Consider the following 14,485-nt stretch of genomic DNA (forward strand, 5'->3'; position numbering starts at 1 on the left):
AGACTCTTAAGGGATGGATAATAAGACACACTTCTATTGTTCCTCCATTGAAAGGACAGAGTGTGGGAAACCAGAGGAAACTCACTCACAGAGCCCTGTGGGACAATAGATCTTTGCCCTGAAGGGACAGAGACTAAAAGACACTGTTGCTTCTAAAATTAAAACTTTGTTTTGAATTACACCTTTTGTTGTAACTGCCCATGTGTTAGTAATCAGCAGCCTTAGTTTTTTAAAACATTTAAGACGGTATAGTTTTTTTCAAAGTTTCTAGGAATTATATTATGTTTGTTTACCGCAAGCAGTGATTCGTTTTACCTAACACTATCTGTTTTATAATTACAACCTTAAGATACTAGTACACAGCTGAAAAAAAAACAACCTACTTTACTGCACACAGTATGTATGCTAACCATATGTCCAAGACAGAAAAATCAGTTGGCCATGAATGAAATTAAGAGCCAACCAAGAATACAGATTGTGTTACTGAATAACTAAACCATTAACAATTAAATTAGGCACCGACATACTTCAGAAAAGAAATCCCTCTTCGCCTGCGTTTGCAAGACATTACTGTCTTATTAAGTAATTAAGTACATTTACTACATTTCTGCACACCATTACAATTCAATGCACTTTAAGCCGACTTACGTTTCCATTTTATATAGCTTTACACTCCTCTCCACTACATCCTAGAGGCAAATATTGTATTTTTTACTACACTACATCTGTCTGATAGCTTTAGATACTGTTCAGGTTACAGTTTGTCACACCCTTACTTTCCTAAAAGATCTGAATACTTTTTCCACCACTACTTATTAGTTGGGTCATTATTCAAAACCATGGACAACGACATTTTGAAAGATCTGCAAAACAATTGAGGGCAATGTAAGACGTAAATAATGTAATGTAAACCCTGGGTCTTTTAGGGGTAAACAATTGGTAACAGGGTGCTTACAGTTACTCACCAGTGAGAAAGGGACGAAGGTCGCATAATATACTCCAGCCACTGCTGCACCTGTGGGCTCGGTTCCTCTCAAAGGTTACTCTGTCATGCCGGTTTGGTTCATGACGTTCAGAGAAGATGTTCATTAAACAGGGTATCTGCACATTTTTTAAGTACAAATTTAATGACTTTTAAGACCTTTTTAAGACCTCTAAAAGGAAAAAATAATACCAATATAAAAAAAGTTTTATTGCATTTGAATGGCCCATGAATTGTGATCCAAAGAAACGGGATGAAACGTGGGTGCCAGTCACATCGGTTGCCGCAGGACTAGTTGTTAATTCTTGGTGGTCCTGTTCATGCTCTCGTCGAACATAATGACAAACGAATCTACTCTTGAGATGAGCTCCTTTTTTATGTAAGGAGCTATTCCAAACCGCACAAGGTACGCGGTTTTGTCCCTTCCACAAGTGAAAGTTTTAGCACTTTCGGAATCGGAAACATTTCACGGAAGATTGTGTGAATGTTGTCGTTTGAGGTGTATGACTGGTGACAACTAACTGTGTGAAAAACCCACAGCACTTCTGCCTTTAACGTGGCTGTGGGTGAAAACGAGTAGAACGGTGTCTGACTGGAAGTGGGCCCTGAAGACTTTGCCAGAGTGGATATATTAGTTGTAACAGCCAACCTAGAAGTAGCGACAGCGAACGACTCTATGGGCATTGTACTCCTTTAAATACCAGCATAGCGCTTGTGTTTTTCTGATCTCATGTGCAAATCTAGTGCTTTGCACCTCATTTAGCCAATTTTGAAAGTTATTCGACAAAGTTCGCATCGCGCCTCACAGGAGCTGGATGGTTTCAGCCAGCCACGATACTTGTTGTCCTCCAACCACTTATCATTAAATTTGCATTTACCCATTGTTAACCTCAGCGTCGTGTTCCTTTTTTTCCACGGCAGCTGGATAACTACGTTCTTCTTCTACGTTAAAATGCAGATCACAGTCATACAAGGCGTTCTACCACCACCTACTGAGCTGAGTGTGCGCTAGCCTCTATTTCACGTAAAAAAAACAAATAGGTATGGGACGTTGCGTTATAAAATAACCTTACCAGTAAAGTAAAACATACACATTTAACTAAAAATAGACACACTCATTAATTCTGCCCCAGGTAAAATGTAATACCTCCGCTCCTAAAATTCCAGACCTTTTAAGACATTTTTAGACCTTGAATATCAAAAACTAAATTTAAGACTTTTAAGACTTTTTAAGGATCCACAGGGAGCCTGTTAAATCCGTTAACGATAGGAGCTGTTATTCTTCCTTTTATGTCCGACAGAGTAAAGTTTTACAGAGACTTCTTTTGGCTGGTTAGTCCAAAAACATCTGTAGCCTATTGTGGTAGGAGTCCCAACAGACAGCAGCAGATTCAGTATTCCGGTAATGGTTGAGCCGTGAATACAGACATTACCGGACATTAGCCATTAGATATTAGCCGTTGGCTGGTGGTGTGTTCTTTAGTAACTATTTGGCCACCTTTACATGCTTTCTCCTCTAACATTTATATTCCAATCCTCCGTACTACTGGTTACAACTTTTTCTCATTTAAGTGATAAAGAGCATTGTGGAAGGGTTTGACCAGTTAGCCATCTTTATGTTTTTGTTTTTTTTCAAACCCATTCACTTTAAGCTATTGTAAGAAATAATCAATATATTGAAACGGAACATTAGAGGATAATTCACTGTTTCTGGACGGACCATATTTGTCCAATTCCGGTAGTATTACCGGATGTTGTTTTTAGCCTCAGATAGTATGTAGCTAATATTGTATTGTATATATGAGTAGAGGGAGAAGGACTCGCTTCAGGACATCGCTAACAAGATGGCGACAGTGACGTCATAAGAGGACCCGCCCCCAACGACGTCAGCCAATAGAAGAGTCCGGAGAACCCCATGTGACAAGTGGCCAACAGGATCCAGCCCCCGCTACCAACCAATGAGAGCACGAAACCGGAGCTTGTCTTATTTTGAAGTTGTTTTTTTATGACCGGAAAGGGGTGGTTCTATAAAATATGTTTGTATTGTGAAATCACTCGCTCTTTTGTTCCGGACCGCCAGACAGTAACTACTGATGAGCTCCGCTCAGTCAGCGGCCTGTGGACGCAAGTACCGGGCTATTGAGCCACAGCTGTGAAACTTTTGTAAAACCTAGCGCTGCATCCTTTTATTAAATACTCCTTTTAAAACTTATATGAGGGGCTTCACTTCGTTTTCTTTTAAATCGACTCCTGGGCTTCGAATCAAAGAACATTTCCCACACTAACTTCTTAAATGCAGTTCAATTTCTACTGTTCTTCCTTTTGTGCAACTTAAATACGTTATAGTTTAAGATACCCTTCCTTTTATTGGTTAATCAATAAACTACCGGTATGGTGCTGGGAGACCCAGCTGGTCCCAACAGAGGGCGGAGGATGCGGGATGGACGAGCCAGGATCTCATTACACCAAACACTACTTCTAATATTGCTCACTCTCGCCTTTCCTAATTTTGGCACGTGGAACATCTAGCTTCCGCAACCGTGTCCACTTCCTGTCACATCAAGGATGAACTGAGTAAATAAAGTGACAAATAAGACGTTCCGCTTTGATTTTCACCCAACCACGTCACACTAAACTAGGAAGCTTTTAACAAATTCATTAAATTAATGATTTGTGTAAAATGTTAATAAAATTATTTCGATTTTAATGTATTGCTTTTTTCCCACTTCAACAATATGGGTAGTTTATTTTGAGGGGGCCCCACCCGCTACCATGGGTGGTGCACTGCTTGGGGACAGGATCCTCAAAAGGTCCATTGATATAGGGGCACATGCCTTTTTTATGCTATAATGGACGGAGTGTGGGAAAGCTCCGGAGGGCAGAGTTGAGTGTTAATGACATCCACCCATCCCACCACCAGCCAAGTAATTCTCAAAAGGGATCTGGCACACTTCAGGATCCAGCTGCCCACCAGGAGACCTCCTACACTTAAGTGTAAAGCTCACATTGGATCCAATATATTATCAGAAACGAATTAAAGATAATTGTTGGATCTTCAAAATGTGTAAAAATGACTGGAAACTGAAAATATAAGATCATAACTATTTTTTGCGACTCTGTGAAGTTTTTTCCCAACCAAATTTTCAAAATTTCGCATCAGCCAATGGCGTCCTTTCCCTCCAGATGGCTGGTGATGTCAGACTCAGTTTCTGTAACAACACACAGCCAGCATCTGTCGGAAGATTCCCTTTGTGGATCGTTGACCACACCATACAGGGAGTCAGTGTGGGAAACTCAGCTCAACATGTTACTCAGGCTGACTATAAGGCACGTGTCAAAAGACTACATCTGGACAGCTGCATGATGATTGTGTAGAGTTTATTTCAGTTTCAATGAATGATCATAGCAATGCTGTCTAATGTTTTATAATGCTATCTTACAAATTGGTTCTTTTTTGTTTAGAACAAATAAGTAAAAAAATTGACGATAAAAAAACAAAAACAAATATCTTAATTACTCATCAGTTCTCAATAGAGATCCCCTTTTCATTTCTAGGTTTTTGCTCAATTAATTTGACAATATCATCATTCGTTTTTGGTATGTGAAATACCTACATTACACAACAAATGTTATTCCATCTTGTGTGTGATAAGATGATACGCGTGTGCTCAGTCAAAGTCATTGATCCCAGCATCAGGCAGCAGATCTGCTCTCTACAGGGTCACCACTTTCCCACATTCACACAGAGCTCTGAGAGTCTCTCTCCATCACCCCCCCTGTCCTCCACCTGTTCCCCTGGGATATAACCATTGTCCCCATGGCAATAACTGCATGTTGCCGCTCGCCTGCTCCACATCTCTCATTGTCTCTCTGAGCTCTCTGATTGGCTGAGACTGTGAGAAAGTGCAGTCAGACCCAGACCCACACATTCATATGGAGATGTGGGACTATAAATAGGAGGGATGAAGCCAGCAGAGATCAGATTCTCTCTACAGAGACCTCTACAGCACTGAGATCCAGACATGGCACCTACAATCACTGCAGCAATGACCAACTCTCAGGAGCCTCACACGCTGACCCACAAGGTAAATTCAAGATTCAACAAGATTTCAAGATATTGTCATCACATGTTGTTTTTGTTCATGGAAAACCTAAACTCCAGAATAAGATTATTAATGATGCTTTTCTTCCTTCTGCAGCTCAGAAAGCCTCTGGTGGAGAAGGTACGCAGAGAGCGAATCAACAGCAGCATTGAGCAGATCAAGTCTCTCCTGGGTGCAGAGTTCCTCCAACAGCAGCCAGACTCCAAGCTGGAGAAAGCAGACATCCTGGAGATGACAGTTTGTGTCCTGAGACAACTGCAGCAGCAGAATGAGAAGCAGAGGAGACTGCTGAACCACGTCAACAAGATGCAGTCTTCCTCTGATAAGAACCTGAGAGAGGCTGACTTCTCTCTGCTGAGCTCCACAGTCCAGACCAGCATCTCCAAAGAGAAGAGTCCAGTCAACAGCGATCCCTGGAGGCCGTGGTAGAGCCCTCCAGACTGGAGTTACTACCAGACAAACTGAGATGACCATATTGGTCAGAGATTACTGGAAGTGAATTTTTCTGAATTCTGAAATGTTATGCACTTGTTCTTCTGTTTGTACAGAAGGTTGTTTTTGTTTGTTTTACTAATGAAAGATGATATTTCCTGAGGAAATGACAACAACTATATCTTTCAATTTACGAAAGAGAACATATTGTCATGCATGTGGCATGAACCAAATCCGATTGCCTTCGCAGTTATTACTGAACCTCACTTTACTTTATTGTTGGTAGAATACAGTACTATGGTTACCTTTGTAATCTTGATCATTTTTTATCAGAAATGCTTAACTGTTCTTTTTATGGACCAGATCAACAAGATTTTTTGAAGTGTTGGACTTCTGATTTTTAAAAACTGATCTGAATTAGATCAAAATGTTTATCCTTTTTTCTGAAAGGTTTGCTTAATGTCAAACTGTCACAATTTTCCAGTGACTGTCATGTTGTTGTCTTTATTGAACATTCATGTATTTAGCAGTAATGAACCTGCTTTCACCACACTGTGATAAAAATAGTCTGACCTTTTTAAAGGTCAGTCTTTACTGTTTTGCTTTTATTTATGAAGAGCAAGTTATTGTTTTTGTTTTAAAATAACAGTTTCTAATGAATTTCTTATGAATTTGTTTGTCTTTTATGAAGACAGTTGTTCCTCTACTCTGTGTGAGTACAGTGTCTTGAAGAAATCTACAAGTCGTTGTTGTGATGCATCATCACCTGTAGTTTGAGCTTTCATGTTTGTTGTGGCTCATTGTGCTTTTTGAATAAACAAACACTGTTGATTTCAAATGTTGTCTTCTCACGTTGTTTCGTCTTATTGATTTTTGATAATGTTTGAAGGATTTATTTTGCATTGTATGACACTGATACTGCAATTACATATCGTCCCCATTACAATACATAACCTAATATAAGACCCCCTAACCTGTTCCCTTCTTTTACAATATCTGCAAGAAAGATACAACAAGAGACACATAGAACTTAGACGTCCTTTAAAGTTTTTGACTCACTTAAACAAACTTATAGCACATAGCCTATGCATACAACTTTAATATATATATACATATATATATATACTCTCTCTATATAATTTTAATTGAGTTATTGAGATAAGATATTGTTTGCATGACAATTAAATGTACTGTTAGCATTTGTAATTCCAATTAATTAACCATCTCAATAACAATGAGAATGAGTATTAACCAGTTCATCAGTGTAAACCACCGTCAAACCAAAGCAAATGGAGTATTAAACACACACGTACACACACACACACACACACACACACACACACACACACACACACACACACACACACACACACACACACACACACACACACACACACACACACACACACACACACACACACACACACACACACACACACACACACACACAGCATGTATCATAGGGTGTCATATTGGAGTGTCTTGTGGGGTGTTTGACTAATTGATTTCTGTGCAGCTTACAGGCTTCTTACCAAACACCCACCCAATACTCCCACTGGACCACATGTTATAATTCAGTTATGTGTAGCGTTAATGGTACAATTTGATGGTACATTTACTTGTCATAATTTCAGATTTTACAAAAAGTGATTGACACAAAATGTGAGTCCTTTGTCTGTTGATGAGTTGATGAGGGGACAGTTTAATCATCCTGGCATTTCCTAAGAATTTTAGTAAATAAACATTTTCACAATATCTTGATAGAAATCACAACACAAACCACATTTAGCAAATTACTAAATAAAATACAAACAAACAAAAGGTATGTTCAGAACTCTCTTGACGATGTGTAATTTTATATACACACCCATTTATTCACAAATTGATGTGTTTATTTTTTTAGATATGCTACACCCCATATTTGCAATCATTCCTATATAATGTACTGTGCATAGCTATAGCTGTATCTTATGCTATGTTATTTCTATTTTTGTCTTGTTTTTTCTATCCTGTTAAATTTGTATTTTTCACTTTTTCACTTCACCTATTCCTTTTGCTATTTTTACTCTTTCTTTTAATTGCTTTAACAATTAAAAGATTATTATCCTATGGTGATAATAAAGAGGTTTAAGAAATAAGATGGATCTTTAAACAGGTTTAAATGGAGGGGGGAAATCTAATTGTCAATGACAATCAATTCCACAATTAAGGGCCACAAACGGAGAGGGGTGTCTGTTTTGTTTTTCTTTCCTGTAATAAATGTTTATCAAATGCTGTTTTTGTTCATTATTCTAGAACACTAAAACAACTGCAAGCTGTAATTATGTGTAGGTGGGTTTACCTTCCTGCATATCTCCTCCATCTGGCTGTGTGTCGGTCTGCAGTTGTGAGAGGCTCAGGTTACCCCCCCTTTTCTCCCCTGAGCTGCCTGCACAGGGCTGGACGTGCCCCGGTCACACGCCCTCCCCTCGTTCTGGAGCTTGGAGCCGTAGCGACACACGGCTTCCCACACTTCTGAATGCAGGCTGCTCAGCTGCACACACAATGGAAGTGTGTCTGCTCCCACAAAGCCTGGGGATGGTTCTCAGGCAGAAAGCCACTTCACACAAAAACCATCTGCTTTAGCTCTAACTCACTGTGGACACACATAATGTCACAAAATAAACATTTTAAACATTATTACACATTTTATATATATATTTTTTAAAGTTCAAGTTGAGTTATGGCAACATAATTATTAGACGTTTTTGTCAAGTAGAAGCCACTTCACAAATCAACCATCTGCTTTAGCTGTATCTCACTCGTTGGAAAATATAATTTTATAAAAATGTTGCACCTATTAGGTCTTCATTTTTAAGAATGTGTTTATATGATACTATGGTTATTTAAAGTTGTATTTACTGATGTAATCAGACAATTTTGTCCAGTAAAATTAATATTGACAGTTTATTTATCATAATTATTTTTTTAAAAGACGTGGAATTCATCTATCATATATACTTTTTCCTCACCTTATAGTATTTGCAGATGAAATATAAGTATAGCATATACTGAAAAGGTGTACTTCTTAAACAAAATATTCCCAGACTAGATATGTCTTGGCCATTTCAAAGTATAATCAGTTTCAAAATTCAAAATTTTTCCCGTGTGTACCTCAGGAAAAACATTTTCCCACTGACCTCTCTGATGTATGGCATAAAGATAAAGCATCCCACCTGTTCTGTGTGACAGGCATTAAATTCACTCTATTGTTATGAACCCTGAGCCTCCTGATTGGCTGAAAGAGCCCAAAGAGCGCAGGATGAACAGCATAAATGCAGAGCAGCAGACACAGTTATCATCACAGACTTCCTCCGAACCTTCTCAAGCAACAACAGAACCTCTCAACACACGAAGCAAAACCTGGAAATGGCTCTCTACGCAGACCTTGCTTTTCAAGACAGCGTGAAGGAACAGCTCTTTAGGTAAGCCAAAGCTCCAATACTTCAAACTCTCAATAACAAATATGTTGTTGAATTTCTGTATATGTTTTTATTTCATTCAGTTCATTTCACTAAACTCCATGATTTTGTTTCTGTCAGGTGTAAACTCAACATGCTGGAGAGGAAATGCACCACCGGAGTGGAGAAGCTGAAGGCTCTGATTGCAGAACACCTGCAGAACGGGATCCCTGTCGCAGACATCCTGGAGAAGACCAAGTCCCTGCTCACACTGAGGAAAGCCCTGCTGACACACAACGGCTACTCCAAATATTCAAGGGACATTTTACGCCTGTTTCCTGAAGAAGAGGATGACCTGGCTCCACTGTGCTTTTAAAGACAATGAGAAATGGACTTGAGAAAATCACCAAAGCTGCCTTTAAATGTTGGCAGTTTGTTTATGCCAGCTGCATCTGTTCATTATAGAGAAATGCCTTATATGCTTTATGATGAGCAGAACATTAGTATGTTATTTTTTGTATTGTTGCTTCAACAGAAGCAAGATAAAGAAAGAAAGAAAGAAAGAAGACTGGATTCAGAGTTGAAGAGGTCACTGAGTGAGAAGAAGAGTCCGTAGTTGACTTGAAACACGTTTTGCTGCTATTTGTGGAATTTATGATTCCTGTGGTTGTAGTTTCTTTTTTTAACAACACCACAGATAGAGATATAGTTAGGACCAAAATGTTATCAAGGATTTAATTTAATCTTCGAAATCTATATTGTTTAACTGCAGTAAAATCTGCTTAACATTTTAAGCCAAACAGAGCGATATTAACCTATTCTTCCTGTGAAAATGACATCCAGGCTAATATTGTGTTATTGCAGTTTGGATGCAGTGTCTTACTGCCTTGTTTCAAGGTATATTGTATCAAACGCCAGCCTTTCTTCTGAAAAGGGATTTGTTATTGTTTTGTGTATGCCATGTATGCATGTTTTGTTTAATTCACCATTTTTACTTTTATTCATCCAAAGTGGATTGAAATTTGTTTTGTTGCTTTTGCACACTTCAGGAAAAATAAATATGTAAGAAATTCAATACTTTTCTTGTCATCATGTTTACACTGAGCATGGTCATATTTTATTTTAGATAATTCAATCTCTTAAGTGGAACAAACGCTGTTTAAACGGCATGAACAAAAGCATTGAGTGCTTCATGACAGGCCATCTGTTAACTGTCACCCCACTAGTGGTGAAATCGAACTAAGTACGCAAGTATTTTACTTTGAGGTACTTGAAATGAATGTCCCTATGAAAATAGCCCGTAACATTTCTGAGGCGAACATTGGACTTTTCGCAAACAGCATTATTTTGCAGATCCAGATTTATTACTCACTATATAATCAACAAATAAATGATGATGTATTATGTTTAGTTAAGTTACCTAGCAACATACAGTGGGGCAAAAAAGTATTTAGTCAGCCACCAATTGTGCAAGTTCTCCCATTTAAAAAGATGAGAGAGGCCTGTAATTTTCATCATAGGTATACTTCAACTATGAGAGACAGAATGAGAAAAAAAAATCCAGAAAATCACATTGTAGGATTTTTAAAGAATTAATTTTCAAATGATTGTGGAAAATAAGTATTTGGTCAATAACAAAAGTTCATCTCAATACTTTATTATATACCCTTTGTTGGCAATGACAGAGGTCAAACGTTTTCTGTAAGTCTTCACAAGGTTTCCACACACTGTTGCTGGTATTTTGGCCCATTCCTCCATGCAGATCTCCTCTAAAGCAGTGATGTTTTGGGGCTGTCGCTGGGCAACACGGACTTTCAACTCCCTCCAAAGATTTTCTATGGGGTTGAGATCTGGAGACTGGCTAGGCCACTCCAGGACATTGAAATGCTTCTTACGAAGCCACTCCTTCGTTGCCCTGGCGGTGTGTTTGAGATCATTGTCATGCTGAAAGACCCAGCCACGCTTCATCTTCAGTGCCCTTGCTGATGGAAGGAGGTTTTCACTCAAAATCTCACGATACATGGCCCCATTCATTCTTTCCTTTACACGGATCAGTCGTCCTGGTCCCTTTGCAGAAAAACAGCCCCAAAGCATGATGTTTCCACCCCCATGCTTCACAGTAGGTATGGTGTTCTTTGGATGCAACTCTGCATTCTTTCTCCTCCAAACACGACGACTTGAGTTTTTACCAAAAAGTTCTATTTTGGTTTCATCTGACCATATGACATTCTCCCAATCCTCTTCTGGATCATCCAAATGCCCTCTAGCAAACTTCAGACGGGCCTGGACATGTACTGGCTTAAGCAGGGGGACATGTCTGGAACTGCAGGATTTAAGTCCCTGGCGGCGTAGTGTGTTACTGATGGTAGCCTCTGTTACTTTGGTCCCAGCTCTCTGCAGGTCATTCACTAGGTCCCCCCGTGTGGTTCTGGGATTCTTGCTCACCGTTCTTGTGATCATTTTGACCCCACGGGGTGAGATCTTGCGTGGAGCCCCAGATGGAGGGAGATTAGCAGTGGTCTTGTATGTCTTCCATTTTCTAATAATTGCTCCCACAGTTGATTTCTTCACACCAAGCTGCTTACCTATTGCAGATTCAGTTTTCCCAGCCTGGTGCAGGTCTACAATTTTGTCTCTGGTCTCCTTTGACAGCTCTTTGGTCTTGGCCATAGTGGAGTTTGGAGTATGACTGTTTTGTGGACAGGTGTCTTTTATACTGATAACGAGTTCAAAAAGGTGCCATTAATACAGGTAACGAGTGGAGGACAGAAGAGCCTCTTAAAGAAGAAGTTACAGGTCTGTGAGAGCCAGAAATCTTGCTTGTTTGTAGGTGACCAAATACTTATTTTACCGAGGAATTTACCAATTAATTCATTAAAAATCCTACAATGTGATTTCCTGGATTTTTTTTTCTCATTCTGTCTCTCATAGTTGAAGTGTACCTATGATAAAAATTACAGGCATCTCTCATCTTTTTAAATGGGAGAACTTGCACAATTGGTGGCTGACTAAATACTTTTTTGCCCCACTGTATTAGTAGCAAAGGTGGAAGAAGTATGCAGACTATTTACTTCAGTAGGAGTAGCAATACTACGGTGTAAAAATACACAGATACAAGTCAAAGTCCTGCATTCAAAAGTAAACGTATAAAAGTATTAGCATCCAAAAGTAGTCCAACCACAAAAAGTACTCATTATGCAGGAAAGCCCATTCAAGCACCATATATATTAAAGTATAGTATTATAATTATTGATACATTTAAGTGTGTGTCACTTCAATATTGCACCATGCAATAATAAAAATAAAAAAAAATACTTTTCTTTACTTGTGTTCTTTTAGTAAATCTTGACGATCGTTTTTTTTTTGTAGTTTTACGAGTAGAATTATGAATGCAGGACTTTCACTTGTACCAGAATGTTTTTAAATGGTGATATTGCTACTTTTCATCAGGTATAAGCAAATAATCGGAGTGCTTCTTACTCCAACAACTACCACACAAGTACAGGCTGGTTTTACATGAAATTACCAGGAGCAGATGAGCATAATGAATTCAGGTGTTTGCATAAAGGACAATGATAGTTCACTGAATCATGAGTGTGAATATAATGCATGTAATCTTCATATTCTGTGACCTTTGTATTCACCAGATCCCAGTCCAGTGTATAATCAATGGCAGCCTCATGTGTTAGTCAGTCACTGATATCCTTTAGAAGGAAGGTGTGCATCCCACCAGTGTAGTTATAAAGACATGTTGACTACATACTGAAACAGTTTGTAAAGGCACACAGCTCACTGAGACACACTCCGTTGATCTTAAACTAACAGTTGATATGTTGAATAAGCAGCTCTCACTGTCTACCTTATCTGGCTCATTGTCAAGCATATTTTTAAGATGTGGATTAGTGTTTAAGAAAGATACACCTACCACTCCCCGATCAGGTGAGGAGTTCTTAAAATATGTGGCATTCAGTGCTCTTCATATGTCAGCTATCTATACATGGCCTGTTTTAAAATACATTTTAAACATAGTTGCTTCAGATCTGGTGCTATATGTTCAGTAACCGACGTGAACAGGTGATAGAAAATGAGACAAACAATTGTTTTCATTGTTTTAGTGATTGTTTAATTGCGCATCACTTGGTTTAAAGAGATACATTCAGACAGTTTCTGAACAACATGCCCTTCATAGAAGGTATGCGTGCTGTAACTCACAAAGTTATAAAGCAGCACATTTTTCTTAATGAACACACAAAATTGATCTGCAAAAATGCAGACAATTAAAATGTTAACAGATTTTAGAAAGGACATTTCAATAATCAAAGTATGTGAATATCACATATAAATCAGAAACATGTGCAACATGATTAACTGTCTCCTTAATGGAGAACAAAGTACAGACATATGTCAGTATAACTGACAAATAGAAGCATTCCCTTTGGGAACAATCATTTTACTTCACAGAGTAACATCTGAAATAAGAGACTACCTTCAAAAAAGAAAATAGTAGCTGTCCTGCAAATATCACAGAAACAGAATGCGACCTTTGCAAAAGGTCATAATAAATTGCAGAAACACACAACTCTTCAAAAGGAGAGTCCAAGACCTAGGCAAGTAGAAAGTCCAAGAGCACAAGTGTATTTGCTCGGTTCATTCATGATCTTCAAGTTCTTAGGGGTCTACCACGGCCTCCAGACAGAGGAGCCGCTTGCTGGACTCTTCTTTTTGATGCAGCTCGAGCTCAGCAGAGAGAAGTCAGCCTCTCTCAGGTTCTTATCAGAGGAAGAATGCATCTTGTTGACGTGGTTCAGCAGTCTTCTCTGGGACTGTGTCTTCACCTGCTCTTTGGACAGGAAGTGTGTCACCTCTTGGACACACCTGGAGTAGCCCTGGTTGACAGCTGCTGAGTCCACAGCTTGATTCTGCTGCTGCAGTCGTCTCAGGACACAAACTGTCATCTCCAGGATGTCTGCTTTCTCCAGCTTGGAGTCTGGCTGCTGTTTGAGGAACTCTGGACCCAGGAGAGACTTGATCTGCTCAATGCTGCTGTTGATTCGCTCTCTGCGTAACTTCTCCACCAGAGGCTTTCTGAGCTGCAGAAGGAAGAAAAGCATCATTAATAATCTTATTCTGGAGTTTAGGTTTGAAATGAACAAAAACAACATGTGATGACAATATCTTGAAATCTTGTTGAATCTTGAATTTACCTTGTGGGTCAGAGTGTGAGGCTCCTGAGAGTTGGTCATTGCTGCAGTGATTGTAGGTGCCATGTCTGGATCTCAGTGCTGTAGAGGTCTCTGTAGAGAGAATCTGATCTCTGCTGGCTTCATCCCTCCTATTTATAGTCCCACATCTCCATATGAATGTGTGGGTCTGGGTCTGACTGCACTTTCTCACAGTCTCAGCCAATCAGAGAGCTCAGAGAGACAATGAGAGATGCCGCAAGCTGAATGGTTTTATTGCCCAAGGGACAATGGTTAGATCTCAGGGGAACAGGTGGAGGACAGGGGGGGTTATGGAGAGAGACTCAC

At 39.2% G+C, this 14,485-nt stretch overlaps 2 protein-coding genes across 2 annotated transcripts; one reads left to right on the plus strand and one right to left on the minus strand.

The window, feature by feature from the left end:
- Positions 1-4,969: 4,969 nt before the first annotated feature.
- On the plus strand, positions 4,970-6,173 carry LOC134883358 (transcription factor HES-5-like). The gene is made up of 2 exons (XM_063911685.1): positions 4,970-5,067; positions 5,182-6,173. The coding sequence occupies exons 1-2, from the start codon at positions 5,005-5,007 to the stop codon at positions 5,512-5,514; spliced, it is 396 nt and encodes a 131-aa protein (XP_063767755.1). The 5' UTR covers positions 4,970-5,004; the 3' UTR covers positions 5,515-6,173.
- Positions 6,174-13,193: 7,020 nt separating this feature from the next.
- On the minus strand, positions 13,194-14,254 carry LOC134883296 (transcription factor HES-5-like). The gene is made up of 2 exons (XM_063911605.1): positions 14,162-14,254; positions 13,194-14,047 (listed from the first exon to the last, which is right to left on the minus strand). The coding sequence occupies exons 1-2, from the start codon at positions 14,222-14,224 to the stop codon at positions 13,634-13,636; spliced, it is 477 nt and encodes a 158-aa protein (XP_063767675.1). The 5' UTR covers positions 14,225-14,254; the 3' UTR covers positions 13,194-13,633.
- Positions 14,255-14,485: the final 231 nt, after the last annotated feature.

The sequence above is a fragment of the Eleginops maclovinus genome, chromosome 20, assembly GCF_036324505.1.
Source record: "Eleginops maclovinus isolate JMC-PN-2008 ecotype Puerto Natales chromosome 20, JC_Emac_rtc_rv5, whole genome shotgun sequence".
NCBI lineage: Eukaryota > Metazoa > Chordata > Actinopteri > Perciformes > Eleginopidae > Eleginops > Eleginops maclovinus.